The 26,788-nt window shown below is 54.2% G+C and overlaps 1 protein-coding gene across 2 annotated transcripts; it reads left to right on the top strand.

The window, feature by feature from the left end:
* Positions 1–345: 345 nt before the first annotated feature.
* Positions 346–26,173, top strand: VSTM2B (V-set and transmembrane domain containing 2B). Of its 2 annotated transcripts, XM_079906997.1 has the most exons (5): positions 346–733; positions 1,286–1,470; positions 2,521–2,550; positions 3,822–4,293; positions 25,979–26,173. In XM_079906997.1, exons 1-5 carry the CDS (start codon positions 652–654, stop codon positions 26,065–26,067), a joined length of 858 nt encoding a protein of 285 aa, XP_079763123.1. In that variant the 5' UTR covers positions 346–651; the 3' UTR covers positions 26,068–26,173. The 2 variants fall into 2 exon arrangements, with proteins under 2 accessions (XP_079763123.1, XP_079763124.1); XM_079906998.1 differs by lacking the exon at positions 2,521–2,550.
* Positions 26,174–26,788: the final 615 nt, after the last annotated feature.

Below are 26,788 nucleotides of genomic sequence, written 5' to 3' on the forward strand. Positions count from 1 at the left end.
GACAGCCCCCTCCCTTTCTCTTTCCCCTCCCCCACTCCTGCCTCTCTCCGGCTCTGGGTCGGCCGCGCCGGACCCTCTCTCCCCGGCGCTGCGCTGGGTCGGACGCCAGGTCTGCGCGCCGCGGCTGAGCGCCCACTTGCCTTGCAGAAAGAGCCGAGGAGGGACCGGCGGAGGCGACAGCGGGAGGGCTGGGCGGGAGCCGGAGGAGGTGGCAGTCGGGAGCCAAACCAGAAGGAAACTGAGAGGCAGAAGCTCACGGCTCCGAGGCGCACACTCTCTTGGCCAGGGATGGGTCCCGGGGCGGCCCAGCCCCTGACCGGCCCGCCCGGCAGAGACTGAATTGCGGGTCCCCATCGGTCCAGTGTATAACCAGAGAGAGGGAGGCACGGACCGATCGCCAGTAGCCTCCCGGCGGGACCTCGCGTTCTGCGCACCCGGAGCAGCGCCCCCAGCCGGAGCCGCGCCGGGCAAGCCGGCGAGGGAGCGGGGCTGATTGGCGGCCGCCGGCGGCCGGGGGAGGGAGCGCCGCGCGGGGCCATGGCAGGCTCGGAGGCGTCCTAGCCCGAGCCCGAGCCGGATCCGAGCCCGAGCTGCCGCCACAGCCGCCTCTCCGCGCCCGCGCTCCCATCGCCGCCGCGCCCCCTGCGGGAGATGGAACAGAGGAACCGGCTCGGTGCCCCCGGATACCTGCCGCCGTTGTTGCTGCACGCCCTGCTGCTCTTCGTGGCCGACGGTGAGCGCGGGAACTTTGCTGCCGCTGGGGGCTCGGGGGTCCTTGCCGGGGCCGCCAGAGCCAGCCTGCCCTTGTCGCCGAGGAGGAGGAGAAAGAGAAGGGGAAGGCTTCACAGTCTCCAGCAATCCCGGTGTGCAGCCCAGGCCCGGCGGGGTAGGGGGTGGAGAGAGGCAAAGGGTCGCCGCATCGCTGGCGCCCGCGCCCGGGTCGTTCGGAGCCGGACCGGGGCTCCAACAGCGGACAGGCTGCTTGCGGGGTGCCGGGAGCTGGCGCGCCCCAGCCTGGCTCTGATAGTGCGGCCAGGCGCGGGGAAGAAGCGTAAGCCGCCCCTGCTGCCCCTCGCGATCTGGAGGGAAGCAGCCTGCAGCTGTAGCCGGTCTCCCCTGCGGCCCGGCAGCTGCTCGACCGAACTTTGCCAGCGCCTGGGCCACACTAGTAGCTGGGGGGTGGGAAGCACACGGCCAAGCGAGCCGGGGACCGACCGTCTCTCCTGGGGTTGCCCCAGGCCTCCGCCCCACAGCTGGTCACGCCTCTCTCTTCCCCCGCCCCCAGCTACATTTACTGAAGTCCCCAAAGATGTGACAGTACGGGAGGGAGACGACATCGAAATGCCCTGCGCGTTCCGGGCTAGCGGAGCCACCTCGTATTCGCTGGAGATTCAGTGGTGGTACCTCAAGGAGCCGCCCCGGGAGCTGCTGCACGAGCTGGCGCTTAGCGTGCCCGGCGCCCGGAGCAAGGTAACCGGCCGCCCACGCGGCGCCCGTGCTCACCCGGCTCGTGTCGGGCGGCTGGGGTAACCCGGGCGAGGAAGGCAGGGCGCCGCCCTGTGGTGCAACCCATTTCCTACCCTCCCCATGCCCACAGCACCTTCAACAGCAGCATTTGTTACCCCCAGATCCTGTTAATTCACTTCCTTCGCCGGAAACCTCCCCGAACTCCACGCCTAGCCCCTAAGAAGCCGCACCTCATCCAGTTCACCTGCTTTTGCTGGCTGCAGGCCCAGAGGCTGATGGGTGCTGGGTGTTGAAAGAAGACCCCTTGCTGGGGCCGGGCTTTCCCTGCCCTCTGCCACTTTGAGGTCCCCAGGGCACAGGGCCAAGGAGTTAAGCTCCTCTGGGCTGCGTTCCAGAGGCCGGCAGAGCACGGTGTACAGGTTACCTCCAGCCCCCGCAGGATCAGAGGGACTTCCCCCACTGCCCATCTGCCTCTTAAACCACAGTCTCTAGCACTGGCGCTCTCTCATTCTCATTCTCTCTCTCTCTCTCTCTCTCTCTCTCTCTCTCTCTCTCTCTCTCTCTCTCTCTCTTTCTCTCTCTCTCTCTCTCTCTCTCTCTCACACACACACACACACACACACCACCTACCTACCCTCTACCCAGAGTCCCACCCTTAGTTGCTGCTCACGTCTCCCACTGGGTCCTGTCCAGATACACCAGCCCCTCCATCCAAGGGGTTTAGAGAAACACAGCAGGGAATGAGGATGCTCCTCCGGAGGGAAATTGGCCTTTCTTCCCACCGGGTGGCAATCCAGCCTCCCCTCTTTGGCAGGCAGGTGTGCTAGGGCAGCCCCTCCTTGGCCGGGCGCCATGCTAGCTGCAAGCCCTGCTTCCTTCAGGGTAAAACTCCTGAAAATCCTGATGTCCTTCGTGCCCTCAGCTGTGGCTACCTCCCGAGCGGTTTCGAGTCCCAGCCCGCCTGCGGAGGATCCTCTTGCAGGAGGCTCATCTGAGTTCCCTGAGCCTGAAGGCCGACAGCCTAATATCTCTCTCTCCCTCTTTGCATTTTAGGTAACAAATAAGGACGCAACTAAAATCAGCGTAAGTGTTGAGCCCAGCGCGGGCCGCGGGAGACCCCTTCTGGCCGCTTTGCGCCCCGCAGCTTCCTCCCTTTTAGAAAGGCTCAGCGGACGTGCGGTGTAGGGCCGTGCTCGCAGCCTTGCATTGTCGGCTGCTTGGCGTGTCGGAGCGCCGTCCGTCACCGGTAGCGGATAGGGTTCTCTTTCGTGTAAATCAAGGGTCCCAGGCCTGAATCTCCTTCCTCCTCTGTACAGTCACCTGTAAAATTCCCCTTCAGTCTCCTTGCCCTAGCTGCGACCGGTGCTTAGGCTTGTGGCCCCCACTCGTGCCCTGCACACACCCGGCGCTCCGCTGCAGCCCTCTCCTCCGCCTGGGTTGCGGGTCGCGGTGCCGGGGTGTTGTGGGCTGGCTTGGGGAGTTGTGGTAGGGGGAGGAGTCTTGCCAGTGTTGGGGAGGAGACGTGCCCAAGCTTTCCCAGCTGGAGCGTGGAAGTATCAGGGCCTGGAGACGACCAGGTCTTACGCTCGGTTCAGAGGTGACGGTTCTCTGGGCGCTCGGTGAGGGCTACAAAGCTGTTGCTCCCTGGCGTCTCCACCAGGCGGCAGGGAGATGAGCTTTGTCCGGAGCTTCATGCTGCCGCGGAGAGGCAAGTTCATAAGTAGCAGGGACGGAGCGGGTCCGGCAGCAGCCTCTGCATCACCTGCCTCCTTGGGAGGGCGGAGGGTTAGCTGAGAAGGGCTGGAGCCGGGAGCAGGTATATATGCGCACTCTGAGGGCAAGGCGGCTTTCCTACGGACACCACCCCGGTCCACCGGATTCTAGAATTAAGGAACGTTAGTGCGAGTAGATGTGGAGGACCGGACGTAAGGCCATACCTCACAGTGGATGCGGGGCCGAGCCTGAGGTTTCTCCAAGGTGCCAGAGGGAGGAAGAAGGGGTGGGTTCTGCGGCTCTGAAGGGAAAGCTATGGGAAGACGCGAAGGTAGGTTTGTATGAGCAGTGGGTGCAACCTGAGGCACTCCTTTAAGATATGGGGCAGCTGGAGACTCGATGCAATGGGCAGGGCCACCCAGGGTCCACTCAGAGTTGGGAGCTCCATACCACTGGGGAGCCACGGGGGTGAAGGAAACCTGAATCGTGATGATGGGCAGAGCCGGGTCTGAGAAGTGTTGGGGTGCTGTGGCCTGGGAGCGCCCTGCGGGGCTGGGCACAGCTGCACTACGCTGGCCAGGAGCGCGGATTACGGGCCTGTCCATCCCGGCCTCTGACCCCAGCCCCCCGCTCTCTTGCAGACCGTGCGCGTCCAGGGCAATGACATCTCGCACCGGCTGCGGCTGTCGGCCGTGCGGCGTCAGGACGAGGGCGTCTACGAGTGCCGCGTGTCGGACTACGGCGACGACGACACGCAGGAACACAAGGCCCAGGCGCTGCTGCGCGTGCTCTCACGCTTCGCGCCACCCAACATGCAGGCCGCCGAAGCCGTGTCCCACATTCAGAGCAGCGGCCCGCGTCGCCACGGTTCCGCCAGCGCCGCCAATGCCAACAACGTCGGCGCCGCGGGCCGGGCCACCTCGGAGCCCGGCCATGGCGACAAAAGCCCGCCTCCCGGGAGCCCTACCGCCGCCCCGGGTCCCGGAGTCCCCGAGGCCGCCGCCAACTCCGCGGCCCACGCAGCCGCCACCACTGTCGCGGCCGCGACCGCTGCTTCCTCAGCGTCACCGCCACCCCGTGAGGCGGTCCTTCTGCGCCAGAGGCACGGCTCAGGTAAGGGCGGCGCCGAGAGGGCGCGCTCGCGCGGGGGTGGCTCTCGCCGGAGGGGCGGTCCAGCTCGGGTAGTTTGCGGATGCAGAGTCTTTGGTGGTTCATCTGGGTGCGCCCGGGAGCGTTTTCCGCAGCCTCGCTTCTGCGCTCTTCCTGCTGTTTTCCTGCCTTCACTGTTGGCCGCTTGGAGCATTCGGGACGTGTGTTTATGAGTGTGCGCGCTGCCCAGCCAGCGACTTCCCGCTACACACGGGCTGGAGGGAGGGGAGCCCTCCTTGCGTTGGGAGAACTGAACCCTGCGGGCTGCCCTCCGACGGCAGTGGGCCTGCTTTTCTCCTGGAACCCTTAGCGCCTAAAGGGTGGGCACTAGCACCCAGTCTAGAGTGAGAGGAGGTGGTTACAACTCAGGTCTGGTAAGTCTGGCTGGTGCCTGACCGGACTGAACAGACATACTTTGTTCAAGCCAACAAGGGTGGCCTGGCTGTGTAGGCTCTGCTCTCCTTGGCTACCTCCAGGCTGGTCCTAGACACAAGCTCTGCTATAACTCACCACTCCAGTCTGCTTTAGGCCCTCGTCGTGGGGGGTTGGAGGTGAGGATGGAGCCCTGCTATTGTTAGAAGGGCACCCAGAGGTTAAGGCCTGCTCTCCTAGGGAGCTGAGAGGGTTGGGGGAAGGGGAAGGGAGTGATGTTGAGAAGGGAGTCAGAGAACAGAGAGTAAGGACAATGGACTGACTGCAGAGCAGGCAGGTCTGGAGAAGGAGGGGCTGCTTAGCAGTGGTGAGGTTTTATGGAGGGTGGAAGGGCCTACTGCCCAATGTGCCCTTCCTCCCAAGGCATCCCCCACTCCCAACTCAAAGATGGGGCCTCAGAAATGAGCTCAGCCCCAGTACTCACTCTCTGTGTCTGACTTTAGGCTCATCACTCCCTCTCAGTTTTGTTTGATGCACAGTCCCATAGAGAGCATCTCTACTGTCCTTGCATCACTGGGAGGCTGGGCTCTGGGACAGTCGTATATAAACCTACTGGGGGGCAGGGAGCACACTGTCATGCCCTACTCTCATGGTTCTTAAAGTACAGACCACCTGCCACCAGCATCAGCACTTTATAAGGATGCAGGCTCCTGGGATCTCCTGCTGAATCCGAGGAGACAGGCATCCTAGCCTCCCTCCCTGGCTGATTCTTAAGCCTTCAGACCCTGCCAGTTGTCTTCCACATCGGTTCAGTTGTTTCTCACGAAGTTATACTCCCTGTGGGAGCTTCTCCATGTGGCTCAGACTGCTGGCTACATCTGGAGGCCTCGTCCCCCTTAGGGTCCACAAGACCTTCCCCCAGACTGTGGGGGAAGGTGGGTCAGCTGGGAACCTGTGGAGGTCCTCTCCCCAAACTCCCCCACCTGTCTTGGAGCTTTCCCCCATATTAGTTTAAGATAATACCAGTTTCTGTGCAAAACCTCAAAATGCCAGAGGCTTAACACAATTCAAATGTATTATTTCTGGTTTACATCACGGGGGGGGGGGGGGGGGGGTGGGGGGTGGGAGGAGTGGCTCTGTTCCATGCAGTCATTCAGGGACTCAGGCTGACAGAAATTCTACCATCTTTAAGAGGTGGCTTCCAAGCTCACTCTGGGCATCAACATACAGCCCACAAACAAGGGAAAAGAGAATGGAAGCAGCTCTTCTCAACCCAGTTCCCTGAGCAAACCAAGCCCTAGGGCTCTAAGGCACACATTGCATGTGATGAATTGACTTCTTTCTTATGCATTTAGAATGGATCTAGTTATCTGTCATTCTTGTAAGATTGAGAAAATGGCCACTCAGATCATTTTGGTAGGGCTTAATTCTCTCAGAGAAAAGCTGATATGGGGAATGACAAAGGAAGTTTTTAAAGGCCAGGCCTGGTAAATGTTAATTCCACCCTCATCCATTGGCCAGAACTCAGTCAGATTGTTCAACAGATGCAAGGCAGGCTAGAAAATGTCCTCAGCTTGGCAACTGTTATCCAGCCTCATCTATTCAGGGTGGAAGAGGAGCCTGAATCATGGGGCACGTAGCCATCTCTGACTAGCACACAGTACGTATACTGGAAAAGCGCTTACTCACTTGCAGGGTGACTGGCTTAGTTGATGAAGAAAACACCCTTCTGCCCCATCCCCTTGGGCACTAGCAAGTAAACATGTGTGTCTTGAGCTGGAATATTCCTCTGGGATATCCCCTAGACCATGAGTAGAGCGGCAAAGCAGAGGATTTGGAAGGCCAGAAGCCCAGATATGCATTGTGCCTCCTTCATTTACTGGCTGTGTGACTTTAGGCAAGTGGCTTACCATCTCTGAAAGTACTTCTTTCAGAAATACTTAGTAATCCCTGACCTCAGAGGGAACTCAGAATGGAAATTGCTGTATAAGGCTCATTGTTATCACCAAGGCCATTATCTGCTCTGGCCAAAGAGGAGAGGTTGAGGGAGATGAAGCTGAGTGGCTGGTGGTTGGCAAGCTGTGGAGGGCCTTGAATGCTGAGTGGAGCAACAGGGATCATTAAAGCCTTTGGTCAAGGAAGCGCTATGTGAAAAGAGATCATTCCTGCTTGAATCTCCCTTGCCCCCTGGCCAGAGCCTGACCCCCTGAGCCTAACCAAGGCTGACCTGACTATGCCTGCCATGGCTGGTCAGATGTCCAGTCTCTGGGCTCGACCACAAGGAGGCTCCACGGTAACTCATCGCTATAGCAGGAACCCAACCATGGAAGGTGGCATGGACAGTGCCCTTCTTTCTGGAAGGTCCTCAGGTTAGCCCAGTTCTGATGGCACCTGCCAGCCACAGGACAGCATATTAATGCCCACGTGGATAAGGGCAGCAGCCCAGGCAGGCGACTCCTCTGCCCTCCCTGGAGAAAGCACAGCCAGCTGGGCTCCCACCAGGGCTGACAGGGCAGCGCAACTAGGGTAGGGGTCTGGTGGCCCCTAAGGTCTCTGTTGCCCCAAAACCATTGCTAGCTCCTGAACAGGCCAGTAACCATGCAGACATATCTCAGAAAGAACCCCAAATTTCTCTCCATCTCCAGTTTGGAAGGCCAGTAAGGTGGGGCCTTCAGCTGGAAGACCAAAAGGCTTGTAACCTCCACTCTCCAGGTGAGCTCTTGGGAGAATCACTGTGCTGTGGGCCCCTCTGTGTCCCACTCTGGGCATGGAGAAGTGGATTAGAGGACTTCTAATCCACAAACATACCTGAATGGCTTGATGCCAAGGAGGGACCCATACCATCTTAAGTGCCCCATCTCGCCTCACCACTCAAGGCTGCCAAGCCTGTGGGCTGTGGACGGAATGAAGACTGCAGACTATGTTATGAGTCACAGCATTAGTAACTTTTCTATAGGGCTGTGTTGTCTAGCAGTGCTTGGGCCTCCCGAGCCTCCCTGGGATGCAGCAGCCCAGCCAATCACTCAGAGCCACCACCAGCGTGAGTCAGAAAGGGAGCTCGAGGCGGTGACCTCAGTCTTGCTCCCCCCGCCCGCTGTCCCCACTCTCCTCACTCCACTCTCAGTTCTTAGCAGCTTAGAGGGGAGGGGACGAGGAAGGACTATTGCCCCTTGGTTACCAGGCAAGGGTGTTTGCAGAGTATAGCAGTGAGGATGCTGGCGAAGCAGATGGCACACTCAAGCAGAGTCATGGAGGAGACGCAGTGAGAGTATTTTTTAAAGGTGTGAACAAGCTTAGGACAGCTAAGGATGAGAACTGGTCCCCAGGGCTAGTAGCACTGAGAGCCACTGGCCTAAAAGGGCCTGAAAGGGGCAAGGGGAGGGAGCAATTAGCAGAACCCAGAGAGGTTAGCTGGACGGAGAGGCCTCCCTGAAAGAGCTGAGGCCTTGGGAGAGGGACACAGCCGACCCACAGTAGCCCAGCAAGAACCTCACTCTTCTCCTGCCCTCCAGTTCCCTGTCAGGGCCTCCCATTGGCCAAACCTTCCTGGGCATGGAGGGTAAGGGTACCAGGTGATGCAGGCTATACAAGCCAGCTTCCAGGGGCTCAAAGCAGAGTGGAGAAAGCCGACGGGTGGATCTGGAGGGACAAAGGGAATAACCCAGCTCTCAAGGGAGGAAGATGAATTCTGCCCCACCCCAACTCCAAGACAAACCCAGAACTGAGTTTCTAATTAAAGAGGTCACATAAGGCCTGGGTTGAGTGGATACACTAGCTGTTTCAGATTGGCAACCTCAGAGTTGGTCCCAGCCCACCTCCCCAGACAATTGTTAAGCAGTTGCTCCTGGGAGGAAGTCAGAAGCCCCAGACAACACTGTGTTGCTGTGTTTTTTAAGCAAGCCTCTTTACTAACGCTACGAAAGGGATGAGGGTCCTTACTCAGAACTTCATACTTCAGCTACCGCACAGCCAGGCCAGAAAAGCCTTCCTATGCTCCATACATGCCCAATGTAGCCAAATACATATTTGCACTAAAAGTTTATGTGCAAAACTCATTCATTTCACATCCCATTTGTCAAAAGACATTTTGATATTTGTGCTTAAAAATAACATGGGCTAGATTAACACAGCAGAGCCAGCACAGGGGATTGGGCTCCTTCTTAGCCATGTTCATAAATCTGACTCCTAATTAATCTGAACACTGAAAATATTTCATGAACACTTTGTTGCTGCCTGCCATTTCCAGAAGAAAAAAGAAAGAAAACAAAACGGTATCTTCCAGATAAACCCTTCTAGCTGGAAAGTTGCCACAGTGAAGCCAAGTGTGGCCTTAATAGAATACAGTTTGCAGCTGAAATGCCTTGTATGTTGGCAAGAGGTTCCCCTCTGCAGGGACCTGGGGATCAGCTCTGTGGCGTGTGAACCTATAATTAGCCTTGGGGCTCTGGCTTCGAGAAGAGCCACCATGGCCCCTACAGAGAACCAGCTGGATGTGGCAAACTGCTGCCTGGTGCCCACACAGAGAACTGGCTCTCAATATCTCAATTAATAATGAGAGAAAGACAACCAAGGCCATAGGTGTGACAGCTTTAGAGAAACTGTTACTGCTGGGAGCCATCAAGAGGAGCATCCTTGGGTGTGGCCATGGCAACCGTAAACCATGACCGAAGGGGACTGTGGATAAGGTGAAGGCACTTACTCTCGACCCATGCCCCTGGTGGATGACAAAGCTGGCGGAAACAATGCCACTGTGACCAGGGAGAATCTCCTTGCAGTGGGAAGGGTCTCCAGCTAGGCCAGCAAGCCAGGCGGCAGTCACCTGGTCTTCCCATCTCCCTAGGCCCACAAGGACCTGAAAACCATCACCTTAAATAAACAATCCACTCTTCCCTCAAGCTCTGATGTGACACAAGGATCATAATTAAAGAGAAAATAAATCTGGCAAAAATCGTCCCAGAGAAGAGAAAGTGAGGCTGTCTGAGCATCCTGAAAGAGAAAATTAAAGGATTTCATAAAGGAAATGGCTGAGCCTCACAGCTGACAGGAGGCACCCACATCAGTGGCAAACGTGTGTGATTATCAACTACATGGTGTCCCCTCCCTCGTCTGCCAGTCCCATGGTTGCCATGAGCAGGAACCAGTGATTGCAGTCACAGACTCAGCTCAGAGCATCAAGGGCACCCATGGAACTCCAGGACAAAGCTGTCTGTGTCAGTGGAAGTCCCGAGGGAGGATAGCCCCAATCCAGCTGAGGCAATCAGAGGAGGCCTCCTGTAGGCAGTGTGTGATTTCAGGCTTGAAAGAGGCTCCTGGGGCTTTGTCCTCCTGCTTAGGTCAGTCTTGGGGAAGTTTCTGGAGGCCTCTCTTTTCCTCCCCACTCTGTGCCCCATGGATTGAGAAAGTCACACCAAATGGAAGGGCCTTTGTCCATCACCGAGCAGTCAGTCGGCTCACTGTGCGGCTGTTCTCTCAGCATCAGGGAGACCCCAAATTAAGGACGAAACAGCTGCACTAAGGATTGTAATAATGATAAATAATACTTGACTTTCACTGAGTACTTAGTGTATGCCACACACACATCTCACTGATGTCCCCCCTTTCTGCAGTTCCCCATGACTCTTTCTGCCCCACTTCATCCAACAGTCCCCTCCCCAGAGCCCAGACCCTTTCTTCAGCCAGGGTGGCAGCCCCCTGGGAAGGGCGGAGAGCCAGGCTTTCTAAGTGTCACCGGGAGCCGAACCCACCAAGAAGCTTCTCATTAAATATGCCAGGCACACATTTTAAAAGCTCTGAATATTAAGGATTCCCCAAGCATCCATGGGAATAAGTGAGGTCAAGAACTTTTGTAATATGATATTGATTACTTCTGCCCCATGTGGACAGAGGCAAGGGCTCGGCTGTGGGCTAAACCTCTAAGCTTTATGGCAGATGCCAACTTGGTTTTAAGACACCTTTGCGGCACAAGGAAAAAAAAAGTCTCATCTTTTCTATTCCCCCATGCTTTGCTGACGGTTACTAGGCATCTCTTGGAAACTCCAAAGCAGTGAGAAGCTTCATTTTGTCTTATGTAAGGGCTGCAGGAGAGTTTAAGATTACAAGCAAACAGGCCCAGCACCTACAACTGCTGATCCCTACCTCTTCCTTATGAAGGATGACAAACCTCCTCCCCTGGGATGTAGCTTCTGGGGGAAACAGCCTGCTTGGTGGTGGTTTTCGTGCTCTCAGGGAAGGTGTGCTATAAATACAACATGGATTACCCAGTTCGGCCTCCTCTGGGTTAGGGTTTAGCTGCCATTGAACAGAGAGCCGTGCAAGCGGCTGCAAGGGGTGCTGAGCAGCAGCGAGGGTGTGAGGCCGACCGGGACCTCACTCGGGCCCCCTCTCACGCCACCCCCTCCATGAGACAGCCCTTGAGGGGCAGGCCTTGTGAAGCCTTGTCCTTGCATCTGCAATCCTGGGTGAGGCTATTTCTGGAAAGTACTGGTTGTTCCATTCCATCCTTACCACCCCCCAGGCTGAAATATCAAAGCTACTCTGGACTGGCTTCTGGTCTTTGTGGTTCAAGGAGAGTGTTTTGGGGGGCCCCACCATTCACCCACTCAACCACGCCCTCAGGCTCTGCTCCGTCCATCTCAGAAGTGACCACCCTTCCAGAGGGCTACTCATGTGTGAAGGCCAGCTGTGAACAGGGCACCTCCCGAGTGCACCCAGCTGGACACCCAGCACTGTTAAGGGGGGAGACCATGGTCAGTCAGGGCCTAGACAAGATCTCTTAAAGGAGCTGCCCATGATGGTGGAAAAAACAAAACAAACCTGAGAGAGGCTGACAACAGTTCAGGAGAAAGTGTTACCACTTTTCCAACCACTTAATTCTTCCTCTGCATCTCACACATTCAGCTAGCTGTTCAGCTAGCTGGCTAGTAGGCAGGCCAGGGTTTGAATGCCAACCAATCTCCCTATTTCTGGGACTTACAGAGCTCCAGCCACCCAGAAGTCACAGTACATGCCTCATTCTCTCACCCTTCGTAAGTACTGTGCTTCTCATTTTCCACATGAGTCCAGCTGCTTGCATTCGAATCCTTGATCCAACGCTTCCTGCCTCCCACATGCAAGTTCTCACGCCTGTTATCATCTGGATGGCACCAGTGACCGGTGCCAGAAGGCAAGGGGCGGGATCAGAGGAGATAATCCACAGAAAGAGTGGAGCTCAGCACAGGGCCTGGCACCTAGAAAATGCGCAGTAGATGCTGATCTTATTATCAGCGTTATTCGTGGGAATGGCACTGACTGGCCAGGGTCGTTTCATGAGGCCTAGGGGCTCCGATCTTGAGACTTCGCTCTGAGACGTGTCTCCCTCCATGCACTGTGCATGTCATGGGGCTAAAGGAGAGGAGCTGATGGAGCTTCAGAACAGAAAATGCCCTCAGATTGCCAGTGGCTCAGTGAGATGCTATTTTTGTCCTTTCTCCCTCCGTGCCATTTGGAGGGGGGAGGAAAGGAAATGGGGCTGATGCCACGTCCTCATCCTTGTGTGGTGGCGGCTATTTTGCATGAGTCAGGAGCTCCTTGGTGAGCAAGGACAGGTTCACTATGGTTCCTCGTGTCCCATCTGCACATTGCACCATCACATCTGTGCACCTGGACCCCTAGTGACGGTCAAGCAGCCAAAGAGCCTCCAGGGCCGGCCTAAGTGGAGAGGAGGTGCCCAGTGTCCTCCTCACTGGGACTCTTAGCATACGAGATGGAACCACTTGTGTGGGGAGGCCGGCTGCCCCGCAGGGATGGGCGTGTCAAGTGATGGGGCTCGGGCCACTGTTGCCGGCTCAAGCCTGCACTGTCTTCCACCACGTGCTCTTGCATTTTGTCTTTCATATCCATACCTGCCTGGATCCCTTCGCTGTGGCTCACTGAGCCTGATGACTGCCAGTGAAGGTGCTGCTTGGCACCCAGGGACCAATGGGGAGAGGGTAGGATGAAGAGCGGGCTGCATGCAGAACCAGGAGGCCAGGACCCCTTCAGGCCCCACATGAGGCTCATCAAGAAGGAGGTCTGCCTGCCTTTAACGGATGGATATAGCCAAAGGTCCAGAGCCCCTCCCTCTGCTGCCACACCCCCCCCCCCCCACCGCTGCCTTCGGCTCTCCTCAGGAAGGTCTTGGTTTCCTTTAAGCCAGGAAAGCCCAGCTGCAAGGTCAGTCCCCTTACAATGACACTTATTACAATTGATTATCACACAAATGCCGCTTAGCTCAGAGAAAAGATCCTTAATAAACCCCCGGGGAGATGGAGCTGACATAGTTCCAGGGCTCATTCTGAGCTGGGGTAGGGGTTCCTAGCTAACTATTTCTGGTCTGGCTAGGGCCAAGGGGTGGGGGCTGCCCAGGGCATCAGATAGACCCCACCTCTGCCTCAGGGAGGAGCTGATGGCCCAGCAGTGGTGGCCAGACTGAGCAGCAGGTACTCTGAGAATGAACTCAGGGCTCAGCTGGGACACAAAAGGGGCTCAGAAAAGGTGCAGCCAGGGTGGGTTGGTAGTGGGGGATCACTCCACAGAGGGAGGAAGTCTTCCTGACCCTGCAGCCCAAGGGGTCTCATCCATCCTGAGCACTCAGAAGGGCCCCACTGCTCTCTTAGGCCCCCAAAGTTTCCCTCCTGTCCTGGAGTCAGTGCCTGACTGAGCACCCCATCCAGACTGATGCCCTGGGAAGGCAGGCCCGATTCTTTCTCATGTCTGTATCCCTACCACCCCACATTCACATTCACTGGGCATGGCACTGGTTTGTTCAATCATTCATTTACTCGTTCATTCAGAAAATGTCCATTGAGCATCTTATGTGCAAGAAATATGCTAGGCACTGAGAACACAATGTGAATAGGACCAACAAGGTCCTGGGAGTCAGAAGAGGGAGAGACAGACATTGATCAAACGGTCACATAGCAAGTAAAAATTTGCATCTGTTGCTGGCACTCTAAATGAGGGACCCATGGGCTATGGGAACTAAGAATAGGGGGATGTGACCCAGTCAGGAAAGGGTCCCTGAGGGAATGACACTTAAGCCATAATCTGGGAGATGATTAAGAGTTGGCTTGAGAAAGAGAGAGAGTAGGGCCTTCCAGGAAGCAGGGACAGCATGTGCAAAGGTCCTGTGGCAAGGCCTGACAAAGAGTTACTATGACTAAGGCAGAGAGAGCAAGAAGGGGTGCAGGGGGAAATTAAAGTCAAGAGTAGTTCAGGGGTTAAACCCCACAGAGATGGAGGCTTTGGCTTTTGGCAACGGATGGGGAGCAAGTGGCTGGCAGGGCATGATGCTTTTTGAAATGACACCCTAGCTGCAGTTGTGGAGAATGGAGAGGTAGCAGCAGAGTGGATGTGGGGAGAGCACTTTAGAGCCAGTGATCCAGCCAAGAGATGGCAGGGCTGGGACTAAACGTTTGGATGGATGAGTGACGGGATGGATGGATGGGTAGCAAAATAAGTATCTGATGAGTGAGTGAAGGGAAGGATGTGTGACTGGATGACTGAGGTTGGGGGTGGGTGGGAGGAAGGATGAATGGACATGTGGATGGGTAGATGGATGGAAGGAATGTGTGGGAAAAGGGTGTAACTGGGTGGATGGATGGGTAAGTGGGGGATAGAAAGAAGGATGAGTGGATATGTGCATGAAACACGGATGGGAAGTTGAGTGCATGCGGCATGCAAGATGGGCCTTGCAGGAGGAGTGGGGCTGGGGCTGCAGACGTGCCTAGGGTTCACATTCCCCACACCTGCACTCTGCACACTCAGTCCACGTCCTCCAGGAAGGGGAGGCCACAAGGAGAAAGGTCCCAGGTGGTGGCATGGCACAGACTGGCTAGGCCCAGAATTTCATGCCAGGTCATGCTTCTGCCTGCTGTCCCAGGCCACAGAAAGGACGGGTAGAGCAAGGGGACACAGCCAGTCCCCAGCCTGCCCCAGATCCCCGAATCCCTCAATCTTCAGAAGATACCTCTGTCACGCGCTGTTGAGGGGCAAGAGCAGGGGACCCCTCCTTCTGCTGGACACTGGGCACTCTGGTGGATGTAGCCTGGCCAAGACTTGATGACTATTGCACATGTAAAAGTTAATATAGATATATTTTTTCAAGCATTTAAAAAATCAAATCTCCAGGTGGGCAGATGAATAACTGTAGTCACGTTAAAGACTAATGTAACAAAAAATACACAAGGCAATAATTCATAATGCATTCTATTCTACAGAGTCATATTTTAATGTGTGACATATCCTGGGCAGCTCCTCTGTGCTAATTTTTTTTTTTTTTTTTTTTTTTTTTTGGTGGTACGCAGGCCTCTCACTGCTGTGGCCTCTCCCGCTGCGGAGCACAGGCTCTGGACCCGCAGGCTCAGCAGCCATGGCTCACGGGCCCAGCCGCTCTGCGGCACATGGGATCCTCCTGGACCAGGGCACGAACCCGTGTCCCCTGCATAGGCAGGCGGACTCTCAACCACTGTGCCACCAGGGAAGCCCACATGTTATAGAATTTTCAGAGCACTATCCCTGGGTAATTAAAATGTGTTAACCTTTTCAGTTAAATTGTTTCTGAAGAAAAGTCCTCAGTGTGAAACAGAAAGAAATATCCAGGTGTCACCGAGGTGGAATCTAGAGGAAGGAACTGCTGTTGTGTCCTTGCTGTGCTGGCCTCAGGGACCTGCAGCCCTTCTCCCCTAGCCTTGAGCTTCCAGTCTGTCATTCCTGCTTTTTCTTGGCCAGGCCCAGCTCCACTGAGTGGGACAAGGGAGACTGAGGCCTGGACCCACACAAAGAGAAGCCTGCACTGAGCAGGCATTAACTGAGTGTTCACTGTTTGCCTGACCTGGGGAATTTGGGGCACACTCTGCCTCAAGGGACATAAAGGCTATGGAGGGGACAAGTGGGATTTAAACAGGGCTGCAATGCTCCAAAGAGGGGAAGGGACCACTCACTTGAAGCCCTGACAGGTCTCCCTTTCCCCATCTGTGTAATGGGCACCCCAGCACTCCAGCATCTACAAGTCCATGAGTTTTAGGTCTGGAAGGGGCCCTGGAGAGTCTCTAATGAGTGGTTCCCAAACTTTGTTCCTTGGAACCCTGGGCCGCCAGCCCTACCTCCAGCTTCAACCAGAGCAGTTCTGCCTCTAATTTTTTTTTGGGGGGGGGTTGTGTGGGTTTTTTTCCACACTGCCCGGCATGTGGGATCTTAATTCCTCAACCAGGGATCGAGCCCACACCCCCTGCACTGGAAGCACAGAGTCTTAATCACTGGACTGCCAGGGAAGTTCCCCCTCTAATGGTTTTAAATATTGGGGTTCCACGCAGCATTTAGCTTGAAAAAGGAGTTCCACTGCTTTAAAAGATTTTAAAACAACTGATTTAGACCAAATATTTATATATATATATACATGCAAATATATAAATATATAAATTATACAAAATATACAAATACATTTTTATATTTTTATGTATATAAATTTTTTTCTCCTAAGGGAAAAATTTGAAGTGGTTTATAAAGCTGCACGTGGCATAATAGAACAAAAATTATTTAATGAAGAAATTGGAATAAAGGGAAAATGGTGAAATTCATTTGAGAAAAGGTAGACAAAGAGATGTGTGTACACAGTCTTGGGCAGTTGAAAGGTCAGATAGCGATGGGCCTCCAGCCCCAGAGTGTATTTGGAGATACAGCTTGTGTTTAAGATGACAAACATGAAGCATCTGGCCGATGTCTGGCGCACATCATGCCTGCTTAGACTGCTGGGGGCTTCTAAGAAAGACTCCCATTCATTCGTTCAACAAATACATTGTGAGCACTGCAGGTGTGGGCAGGGTGCTAGGTGATGATGGGTTTACCCACTGGCAGAGGAGACAGGGGAGACAAGTCCCGGCAGGATTGAAGCTGCTTCCCTGAATTTGCAATTCAAAATGATCATTCACCACAGGACTTGGCAAAAAGAGGACTCTACCCCTGTCTTTAGATTTACAGTCTAAAGACAAGTAAACCGCAGTGGCTGCCCAAACACAGCCCAGCGTAAATGTGACTTGCTCCGGAGCCCATGGGACAAAGGGAGCCTCCAGCAGGGCCAATCCAGCAGGGCCAAGGAGGACGTGGTGTCTGAGGGAGCCCCATGGAGGGGAGGGGCAGGTGGTGAATGAGAGGACAGGGGGTAAGCAGTGTGGAAGGATGCTGGACCCGGAAGGGAGAAGTAAGGGTGCAGGGGGGCTGAGGAGGGGCCCAGTGAGGAATTAGGTCTTCAGCCTAGATGAAGCCTCTAGGGGTTTAGCAGGGCGGGGGTATGATGTGTACTTTGCATTTTAAAAGGGCACTCTGGCCTCTGGCTAGGCAGTTGCCTGGCTAGTTGGGTTAGTGGCTGTGGAGAGCCCAGTCAGGAGTACTGCGCGGCCAACCTGAGCGCTGATGTGGTAAGAGGGAGGGTTAAAGGACCAGGGCAGGGGTGGGCCTGGGGCAATGTGGGTCAGGGCTGAGAAGCCGACAGATTAAGAGCTGTCTTGGAGGTCACCTTGTGGGTGTCTCTGGGCTGAGCTGCAGAGGATGGGTGGGTTCTGGGCAGGAGGGAACAGGAAAGGGCTGTCAGCACCAACAAAGACCTGGGGGGGCAGGAAAGTGACGGCACGTGTGGTCTCTGTGCAGCAGCCCAGTTTGCCTGGGTCTTGGGGCACCTGAGGCAAGTGTGGAGGCAGGTGAGGCAGACCTTTCCCCGAGGGTAAGGTCAGGAAGGTGTCCTGGACTTGATTCGAAAATACCAGGGAGTAAACTAGAGATAACTCCTCTACTGCCTACCAGCTGTGCAACCTTAGGCAAGTCACTTTACCTCTCTGTCTCACCTGTGGAAGGGCATAGTGGTTCCTACCTCCCAAAGCCTCCTGAGAGGGTTAAAGGAAAGAATTCTCTCAGCACCAAGAACAAAGAACCACAGGCCTATTTGCATCCCGCAGCCTCAAAGTTTAAAGAATATGAATGGGCAGGTGGGAGATCCTCCCCTGAAGACGAGGCTCAGAACTGAGAGAGACCCCCCCACCATCCCTGCCTGGGAAGTACCCTGATACTGTGGTCGGGGCTGCCCTGGCCCTGCAGACACCAGCCGCCTAACCGTAGGGAAAGGCCTGTTAACCATTTTCATTAAGTGGCACCATTAAAGGATCATCTGGGGCAAGACTTCATTTCAAAGGAATTAAGAAGCTGGAAAGGAGCTAGCAACAAAGTTGACCACATTAAAAAGCCATTATAAATGTTAAAATCCAAAAAAAAAAAAATCTCATTCCCATGCTCTCTCCCTTAGAAGCAGCCTGGAGCTGTGGTCTAGCCGAGGCACTGTGGGCAGAAGAGTTCTGACTCTTCACCCCTGAGAGTTGGTGTGTGTGGTGGTTACGTGTGTGGACAGAAGCCAGATTGTCTGGGTTCATGTCCCAGATCTGCCATTGATTTTAGTGTGGCCTTGGTAGGGCTGCTAGATTTAGCAAATAAAAATATCGGACACCCGGTTAAATTTGAATTTCAGATAAACAGTCAATAGTGTTTTAGTATAAATATGTCCCATGCAATATTTGGGATAAATATATACTTAAATTATCAGTTGTTTATCTGAAATTCAAATTTAACTGGGCATCCTGTACTTTATCTATCAACCCTAGGCTTTGGGCAAGTCAGTTTACCTCTCTGGATCTCAGTTTTCCCATCTGTAAAATAGGGATAAAATAGTAATTCCTGCAGTAAAGAGAATGGGATTTCAAGTAACGTGCTTGCCACGGTGCCTGGCCCCAGCAGGAGCTAGCCAGGTTTGCTATCATTATCCTGAAAGTGCTTGGCTTGGTCTACTTGAGCCCCGGATGTGGGTGGGGCTGCTTGCTGGGGGCAGAGGAGGGGAGGAGGCCTGGGGCCAGCCCTCTGGCACCTGTGGTTCCACCATGGCTGGAGAGGTAGGACATGTGAGGAAGCCGTTTATGGGGCTGGGGGAGAAGGGGACACGGGCAAGGGCCATATGAACACAGACATTCATTTGTGCCAAGCCCTCTGTGTCTGGGTGCTCAGAAAGGGCTGCCTGGAGGAGGCGCACTTGTTCCAGGCTTAAGGTACAGGTCAGACCCAGAAAGAGAAAAAGGAGGACTCAGTGGTTCTGCAGGGTGAGCCTGGAGTGCACTCGAGGTGCTGGCAGGGAACAGTGGATCAGAGCGCATGACTGGTGGCAGAGGAGCAGTGAGGGTGAGGTTGCTGGGGAGGATTACGAAGCAGCCCCAGCAGTGGCACTGACATGGTAGCACTTTCTCCTGAGGGCAGAGAGAACCCATTGAAGATTTGCCCCTTAGGGATAGTTATCCAGGTGCGTCAGAAGGTGGGAGATAGGCACAGGGTGGCAGTTGAGGCAGGAAAACACTTTAAGAGGTCACTGCTGCACTGGGGCCATGGCAGGGGAGAGGGCACAGTGAGGCGTGGCTAAAATAAGCGCGACCCCTTTGTCTGCCCCCTTTCAGCCCGGGAGCACTCAGGCTCTTCCCACTGCCTAGACAAGGAGGCTGCCCGTGGGCATCACTCCCAGTAGGCATGCTGTCACCCACCAGGAGGACAGCTTGTTCTCAAACCCAGGAGCCAGCTGCCTAAGGCTGGGGTAGGACAGGCCAGCAGAGCAGGGTCAACACAGGACTGAGGGACCCACATCTCATCCCTTCTCTCGCATCTCCACATCCCACACTTCCAATTTCCTTTAAAACCCAAGGCCATTTGTTGCTCCTAGTTTTTGCCCTAGTTACCAGCGCACATTAATCTTATGGCAGAAATTAATTCTGTCCAATTCCATTAGTGCTTGATTATTCCTTGCTGACTCCCTTTGAATAAATATCCATGAAGAGGCTTAAATTAAAACATCAACAACGGAAGTAGCCTCTTCCAAGGTGGCATCTTCCCACCCAGCTGCAGCTGGGCCACCTGGCCTAACCAGCACAGCGTGCAGGGGAGGGCAGAGAGCCAGAGTAGGATGGGTGCAGGTGGCCATCAGGAAGCCAGGAATGTCAGGGCAAGGAGGGCTAGCTCCCCATCATCACACAGTGGTGTAGGTTTGAAGTCGGCTTGAAAGCCAGGCCCCCTGGATCCCACACCAGAGCTGGCTCCAAGGTTGCAAACTCAGTCAGCCACAAAGGGCCAAGTGTGGGGGATGGAGGCGAGTGAGGCGGGTTGGGAAGGGAGGCCTGACTGCACAGGGGGCCAGGGAGGTAACTGGAAGCCTCCCTGTGCCCAGCTGAGGGTCAGGAGAGAGCAGTGAGAAGGAGATTCCTGCAGAGAAGACAGCTGCTGGTCGTGTAGCTTGGTGACTAAGCAGGCCCAGAGCTGCTGTGTCTTGGGCCTTTCCAGTAGACATTCGGATCTGTGCTTTTAGGTAGAAGTCTCCCACATTTTACATGTTGGATTATAATTTACAGTTTTTAGAGCTCTGTGTGCACCAAGTCAGACCCTTCTGCAGTCCGGATTGAATCGTCAAGTGGCGACTTGGTGCCTTTCTGTTGCCCCTGGGCTCTGTGACCTTACGCATCTCCCCTGCAGATAATGGCATGGTGCTAACCGTAGCCAAGATGACTCCTAAGAGCTCTCTCTGTTCTACTCCACAAGCCCCTGCAAAGCACAGAGAGACTCCTTGTACCCTGGCCCCAGGAAGCTCCAAGGGGAGCCTTCCTCTTTGGCTGGGCTTGGCCACCACCACACTCACAGCATGGGTCCAGGATGGAGCTGGGTCAGGGCTGAGGGTGCAGGGCCAGTGATGGGAACAAGGTGTAAGAGCTGGTCTCTACCCAGCTGCCCCAGGCAGACAAACCGTGGTTTCCATGATAAGCGGATGTCCAAGTCCAGCCCATAAAGGCCAGCCAAGCTCAGACTGTTGCCACTTGGGAGGTGTCCATCTTCTCTCATTCTCAGATGGCAGCAAAGGGGGAAAGGAATAGAATCCAACATCCACGCTGAAAGAACCTCATCCAGGGCACTCCATCCACTTGGTTTTCTAACTTTTTTAGCCAAAAAGCACTTATTCAAAAGACATGTCATGACAGCACAAAATGCTGAATGGACATAAGTGGGCTTGCTCTTCTTGACACAGAGGAGGGGTCTGTCCTCCAGACCCTCATCATAGTCCTGATGTTAGGATATCCATGCTTACCGGTGGAGTGGCTTTGTCCTCTGAGACTGGACTAGTTCTCTTCTGGCTACCTGTACTCAACATGGGAATATTCTAGTGCAGCGCTGGAGGGGGCAAGGGCAAACCCACAGAGTGAACCTCCAAATTTGCTTAGGTCGTAAGAGCAGAATCAGCCTGTTAGCCATTCCTGCATGTGGAACCAGACCTCAGATGTATCTTAGTTTTACTTACTCTTCTCAAACCTGAAATAAATTTTTAGTTTTTAAGCTATAGCCAAAACAAACAAAACAAAAAAATACAGCCTTTGGGCAACACCAGACTCTGAGGGGCACTGTTTGCAAACTCCTGACCCAGATTGGCCCCTTGGCTGCAGCTCCCAGGCCTGCAGTGGGGAAGCGGAGAGGCTGCAGCTCTCTCTATCCACAGCCTGCATGACAGGTGCTGCAGACCACAGCCGGGACAGAAGTTACCCTTGAGACCAAGAGAACCATCCGTGATCCTAGAAGCGTGGGCTGGGCAGGTGGAGGGAGGGCAGTGTCTGTCCTGGCTAGCCATCCTCACTGGTCAGCTGGGGAGCAGCCCACCACGATTCTGATGCCTGCAGAGTGCAAGTGGTCCCCTCCGTGCCTTCAGGCCTGTAGGAGTCCAGCTACCACCTCTGCATCCCCCCAGGAACCAGACTCACAGCCTTGGCCTCCAGACAATGTGGGCAAAGTGCGGATCCCAGAGGGTGTCTGGAGCCAAGCCTCCTCCTTCACTTTCATCACTAGGTGATAAATGGCCCCAGAGGTTCCCTGTTGTTTTCTAACATGGTCTTTGGAGTTTTGCCATTGCTGGGTAAATAGAGAAGCAGGATTTTCCAGTGGAAGCTGCTTGGACTGGCGCCTTTGCTGTGCCCATGGGTCTGGGTGAGCCCACATTTTTGGGAGCTCCTTTTAAATGGCTCTGGCGTGAGTCTTATCCCACTCACCATCCACATGATAAAAGTTTATATTCGCAGAGCAGCTTTGATTTCTTTAAGAATGATTAACAACATGGTGATATTTGTTTCATATAAAGAGTGAATCAGCTACTACTCCATCAGATGCTTCCCTCACCTCTCAAGCAGACTGATTTTCCAGCTTAACCGTGACATAAGCAAGCTTCTGTGTGTTGTAGAGCTGTCCCCGGTACGCCTTAGGAAATGGGGAAATAGATAGATTGTTAGCAACCAGTCATCACAGCAGCCTCCACGTCCTCGGGAACACCAGGAACACAGATCTCTCCGTGCCGCATGATAAAAGAGGCCAAGATAGGAGGTCCTGCCTCAACTGAGGCGCCAAAGGCACCCTCCTGGCCCCTGCCCTGGAGGGTCTAGGTGAGCCCTGACAGCAGTGGGCAGTCCTAGCTTGCTCCAGAAAACAGTGAGAACAGGGACTAGGGCAGCAGACGCTGAGGGGTCGGGGGGGAACAGCCAGGTACTAGACAATTGTCAGTGGCCCTCCAAGTGGATAGTATGTGGGGAGGGGGACAGTGGGCTGCCAGACTCCTGCATTCTAACCCATTCTGATGTGGAGACCCCTCTTCCTCCAGGAGCAGCCTGGAAGCCAGTCTTCCTTGGTCTGCCCTGGCTCATTTGGGTATCCGATGGGTGATGTAGCAAGAGGTTCCAAAACCTGAGTCCTCCTTTGCCCTGAGGTCCAGGCATGTCGGTCCGTCTTGAAAACAAATGCTTGGGGAGATAGTTTCCCCTGCTTATTCTATCTTGGAAAATGTTTCTCTTAAAAGGAGGACAGGGCTTCCCTGGTGGCGCAGTGGTTGAGAGTCTGCCTGCCGATGCAGGGGACGCGGGTTCGTGCCCCGGTCCGGGAAGATCCCACATGCCGCGGAGCGGCTGGGCCCGTGAGCCATGGCTGCAGAGCCTGCGCGTCCGGAGCCTGTGCTCCACAACAGGAGAAGCCACAACAGTGAGAGGCCCGCATACCACAAAAAAAAAAAAAAAAAAGGAGGACAACCCTCAAAACTGGTTCTTCTCCAACACTTTTCAGAAAAGGAACTGTGTTGCCCGTTTCATTGACATTTTATTCACTTCCAGACTGTTTGAGGCCCTTTTGTTTACATGATTGTATCTATCAATGAGCTTTTGTTGTGTAACACGAGACCTAAAACTTGGTGGCTTTGGTGTGACACCACAGTCATCTGTTTAGGTCATGATTCTGCGGGTCAGCTGGATGTTTCTCCTGCAGGTGTCTGTCAGGCTCATTCATGCATCTGTGGTCATCTGCCCTTTCATTTGGGGGCTGGTTGGTCTAGAGGGACCTCTGCTAGGATATCTCCTAGCTCTTACCCTGCAGCAAGCCAGCCCAGTCTTCTTCACATGGCAGTGGGTGCCAAGAGCCACAGAGAAAGGGCAAGCCTCAGTGCACTTTTCAAGCCTTTGCTTGTTTCACATTTGATACTATTCATTGGCCAAAGCAAGTCCTGTGTCCAGCCCCAGCGTGAGTGTGCAAGGGCACTATCATAGAGTGTGGACACTGGGGGCAAGTAGATGAGGGAGGATGGGGCATTTGTAGCCATTTTTGAAGTCTGCCACTACGATCTTGCTAATCTGGACCCCAGCCTGGTGAGACATGCCCTGCACATACTCGTTTCCTGGAGCCATGCATATGCACATCCCCATTTTATGGAGTGTGCCACAGGACCCAGAGAGGTGAAGGGTGTTGCCCAGGTCACACAGCAACCTGGCCTGGAAGCTGTCCTGGTGCCAGCCCACTGCCCCATACCACCTCCCTTAGTCCCCTGTATGGTGATGCTGGGTCAGAGAGAGGATGAAGTACCACCCAGGAGCCAAACCTAGCTCCCCCCACCCCCAGACATCCACCAGCAGAGACACTGAAGACCCTGGTGTCCACCCTCCCCAGATATTGGCCTCTGGGAGCCACCAGTCCCATCCTCCAAGCCCCAGCTGCTCCCCCCTTGGCCCAGCACAGTGGCAGACTGGTTGTTTCAATCCAGGGTCTTTTAAAAGTCTCGTGCAATTTTTAAAAATTTTAAATGTGAGTAGGTGAGACTGTAATAGTGGAAAAGACAAGTCAACAGTATTTGGAGGCAAATTAAAATTTCTCCTCCCTTTTCCTGTGCCCATCGTTCTGCAGTGTTCACCTTGCCTGGCTCGCAGCCCATTTGCCATGCCTCCTGCCCCTGAGTGCCTTGAGGATCTGGAGTTCTATTGCACACACACATCTGCTTTTAAATGCCTCACGTGCTTGTTTCTGTCTCGCCTGCATGGGCCTGAGTGTCAGGGTTTGCAGGAGCAAAAAGATCGGCACCAGGAGATGTGGAACCCGGTGGGCCCGGTCTGGCCACATGAGCCCTGTGTGCCCAGGAGCCAGTGCTCTGCTGGCTACATCCCTGTTTCCATGCATCTGAGCCTCGGTGAATCCACCCAGGCATCTGGCCATCCATCAACTAGTCCGTCACTGCATCCACCCTCGTCCTTCCCAGAGACACGGGCAATGAAGAACAGCAAAAGAAGACCCAAGTCTTTGGAGTGACCACACCGTGGTCCTCCCCAGTGACAGATGGCAACAGGCAGGATGTCAACTCGGGCCAAGCTGCACGGAGGGCCAGGAGTGACGACTGTGTGAAAAATTAATACCCCAAGGGAAGGTTAGCACGTTTGGATTCTCCAGTCCTTGTGCTTCTCAGTGGGGGCTCAGAACTATGTGCAGAAATGATTGACCTTGGATAAGACAGGCACGGTGGATGGTCTATGCCCTCTTTTATTTCAGATCTTCAAACACAACCCTTGTTTTTTGAAAATGAACAGATGGAATCCTGGCATCTCAAGCCAGAATGGTCCTGGATCATTTGTCCAACCCCCTCCTTGTACAGAGGGGAGACTGGGGGCCAGGACACAAGAATGATTTGGGATTGAGGGAAACACCTTGGATAGAAAAGACAAATGGCTCTTCCACCTGGAAAGGGGAGGAAGTTGTGGGTTCAGGCCCAGCCTTGTCAGGGAAGCCACAAATCTGGCCAGCCTGGCAGCAGCTCCTGCAGGTGGCTAAGTGGAAGTGGCCACAACCTCTGTACCATCTGCTTGGCACAGGGAAGGGCCTCCTGTGTCTCTCCTCCCAGGTACGGAGCTCCAGCCCAGCTGGCTAGGTGGGGTGAAGGGAGGACAGGCCTCCATATGTTGCAGGTGAGCAGGGTGGGGCTGGAAACTGCTTCCACGGATGCAGCCCGATTCTATGCAAGTTAGTAGTGATGTCCCCAGGGTTTGGGCAGTACCTGGGGCGTGCACGGTGCTTCTACATTGGCTCCTCTCGGTAACCCTGGAGGGAGCATCCCACTCCCAGGTGAGAAGCCTGGAGTTCATGGGTAGGCTTTCGCCCAGTTACACAGGAGGCCTTCCAACCAGATGAAGACCTTATGACAGACAGATGGGGAGCTGAGCAGGCAGCCCAGGTGAGGAGGATGAAGGCACGGTGTTACCATCCCAGGAGTGGGCCAGAGGCTTGGGTTGGAGGCCACACTGAAGGAGCAGATGGGAGTGACCTCCCAACAGGACAGTGCTTGGGTCACTCCTGGGGGGCCCTGGCCCACCCACCTCCACCAGCCAGTAATTGCTGAGCACCCCACTGTGACCCCAAGGGCTGGACTGACAGTTTGTGGAAAGGACTCATGCACAGACATCAGGATGCCTCAAGCGGGATGTTTGTGAATGCAAAACTGTGCAGTTCAGGCAGGAGTTGGAGGGGCTGGAGTTGTGTGCAACCACGGAGTCTCTCTGGAGGAGTGGGGAGCTGGGCCTTAAACACTGAGGCCACTTTGCGGCGTAGTCTTGCGGGTGGGGGTGGAGAGGGAGCATATTGTCTTCCTATTCAACTAAAATAATGTTTGGATTTTGGATCTACTATCTAGCGCACGCCCTTCAGGCAGGGGCACCCCTGTGTCTGACCATGGTCAGCTCCTGTGCGGTCGGTAAATAGGAAGCGAGCGCAGAGCAGCTGCGTGCCAGCTGAGTACCAGCTGGGTGCTGACATCAAGAGCCCAGCCGGGGGAGGGCTCATCCTCCCTCATCTGTGCATAGGCCACTGGGTTCTGGTGAATCAGGTGTTAACCCTGTCCCTCTCTCGTCCCCTGCAGGCACCGGCCCTAACTACGCCGCAGACCCACTCCTGTCCCTGCTCCTGTTAGCTGTACATAAGTTCCTCCGCCTGCTGGTGGGCCCCTGACAGACTCGCCGTCCTGCGCTCCTGAGTGGGCCCGCGTGGCTGCCCAGTCCCTGGGTGAGGACTGCGTCGCCAGACAGACACAGACAGACTCAGAGAAGCATGACCAAGTTCACGTGGAAAATAAATAAATCATATTTTTGGGGAAGTTACACAAATGTAGACCACCTAAAATAATGCATCTAGTTTCCAAATAAGATGGAGTTTGGACCATGCAGTATGCATGGGATCAATGATTTCTCTATTTTAATGTATTTTTCTTTTCTAAACTTTTCCTCCAAGTCTTCATTTTGCACGAACTGTTGAGCAGTTATCTTTAGGATACTATGTAAAAATGTTGGGTTAAAGCCTTTCTGACAAAGCAAAATATTTTTAGTAGATTATTGTGTTTAGGAAATTTTTAATTTACTTTTTCCTTTGGGGGCTTTTCTCTTTTTTTATTAAAGTAAATTATTTCTTTTGAGACATTTTGATTAAAAAAAGATACATCTTATCATAATTAAAATTCACTGTCAATAATATTTATTTTTAAATAAAGATTGGAAACAAGGTCGGACACTTGTTTATAAACTGTATTGTATAATGCTGAATAACAGTTGAATAAAAAACAACTTTGAAATAACCTTTCTACAGACATGTATGAATGTTAAGCCTTGGTGCCCAAAGCAGCCCGAATGCTGAACGCCATGACCTCATGGTCTCTGATGCCAGCTGCACCCTCGGC

Source organism: Stenella coeruleoalba (assembly GCF_951394435.1).
Source record: "Stenella coeruleoalba genome assembly, chromosome: 20".
Taxonomy (NCBI): domain Eukaryota; kingdom Metazoa; phylum Chordata; class Mammalia; order Artiodactyla; family Delphinidae; genus Stenella; species Stenella coeruleoalba.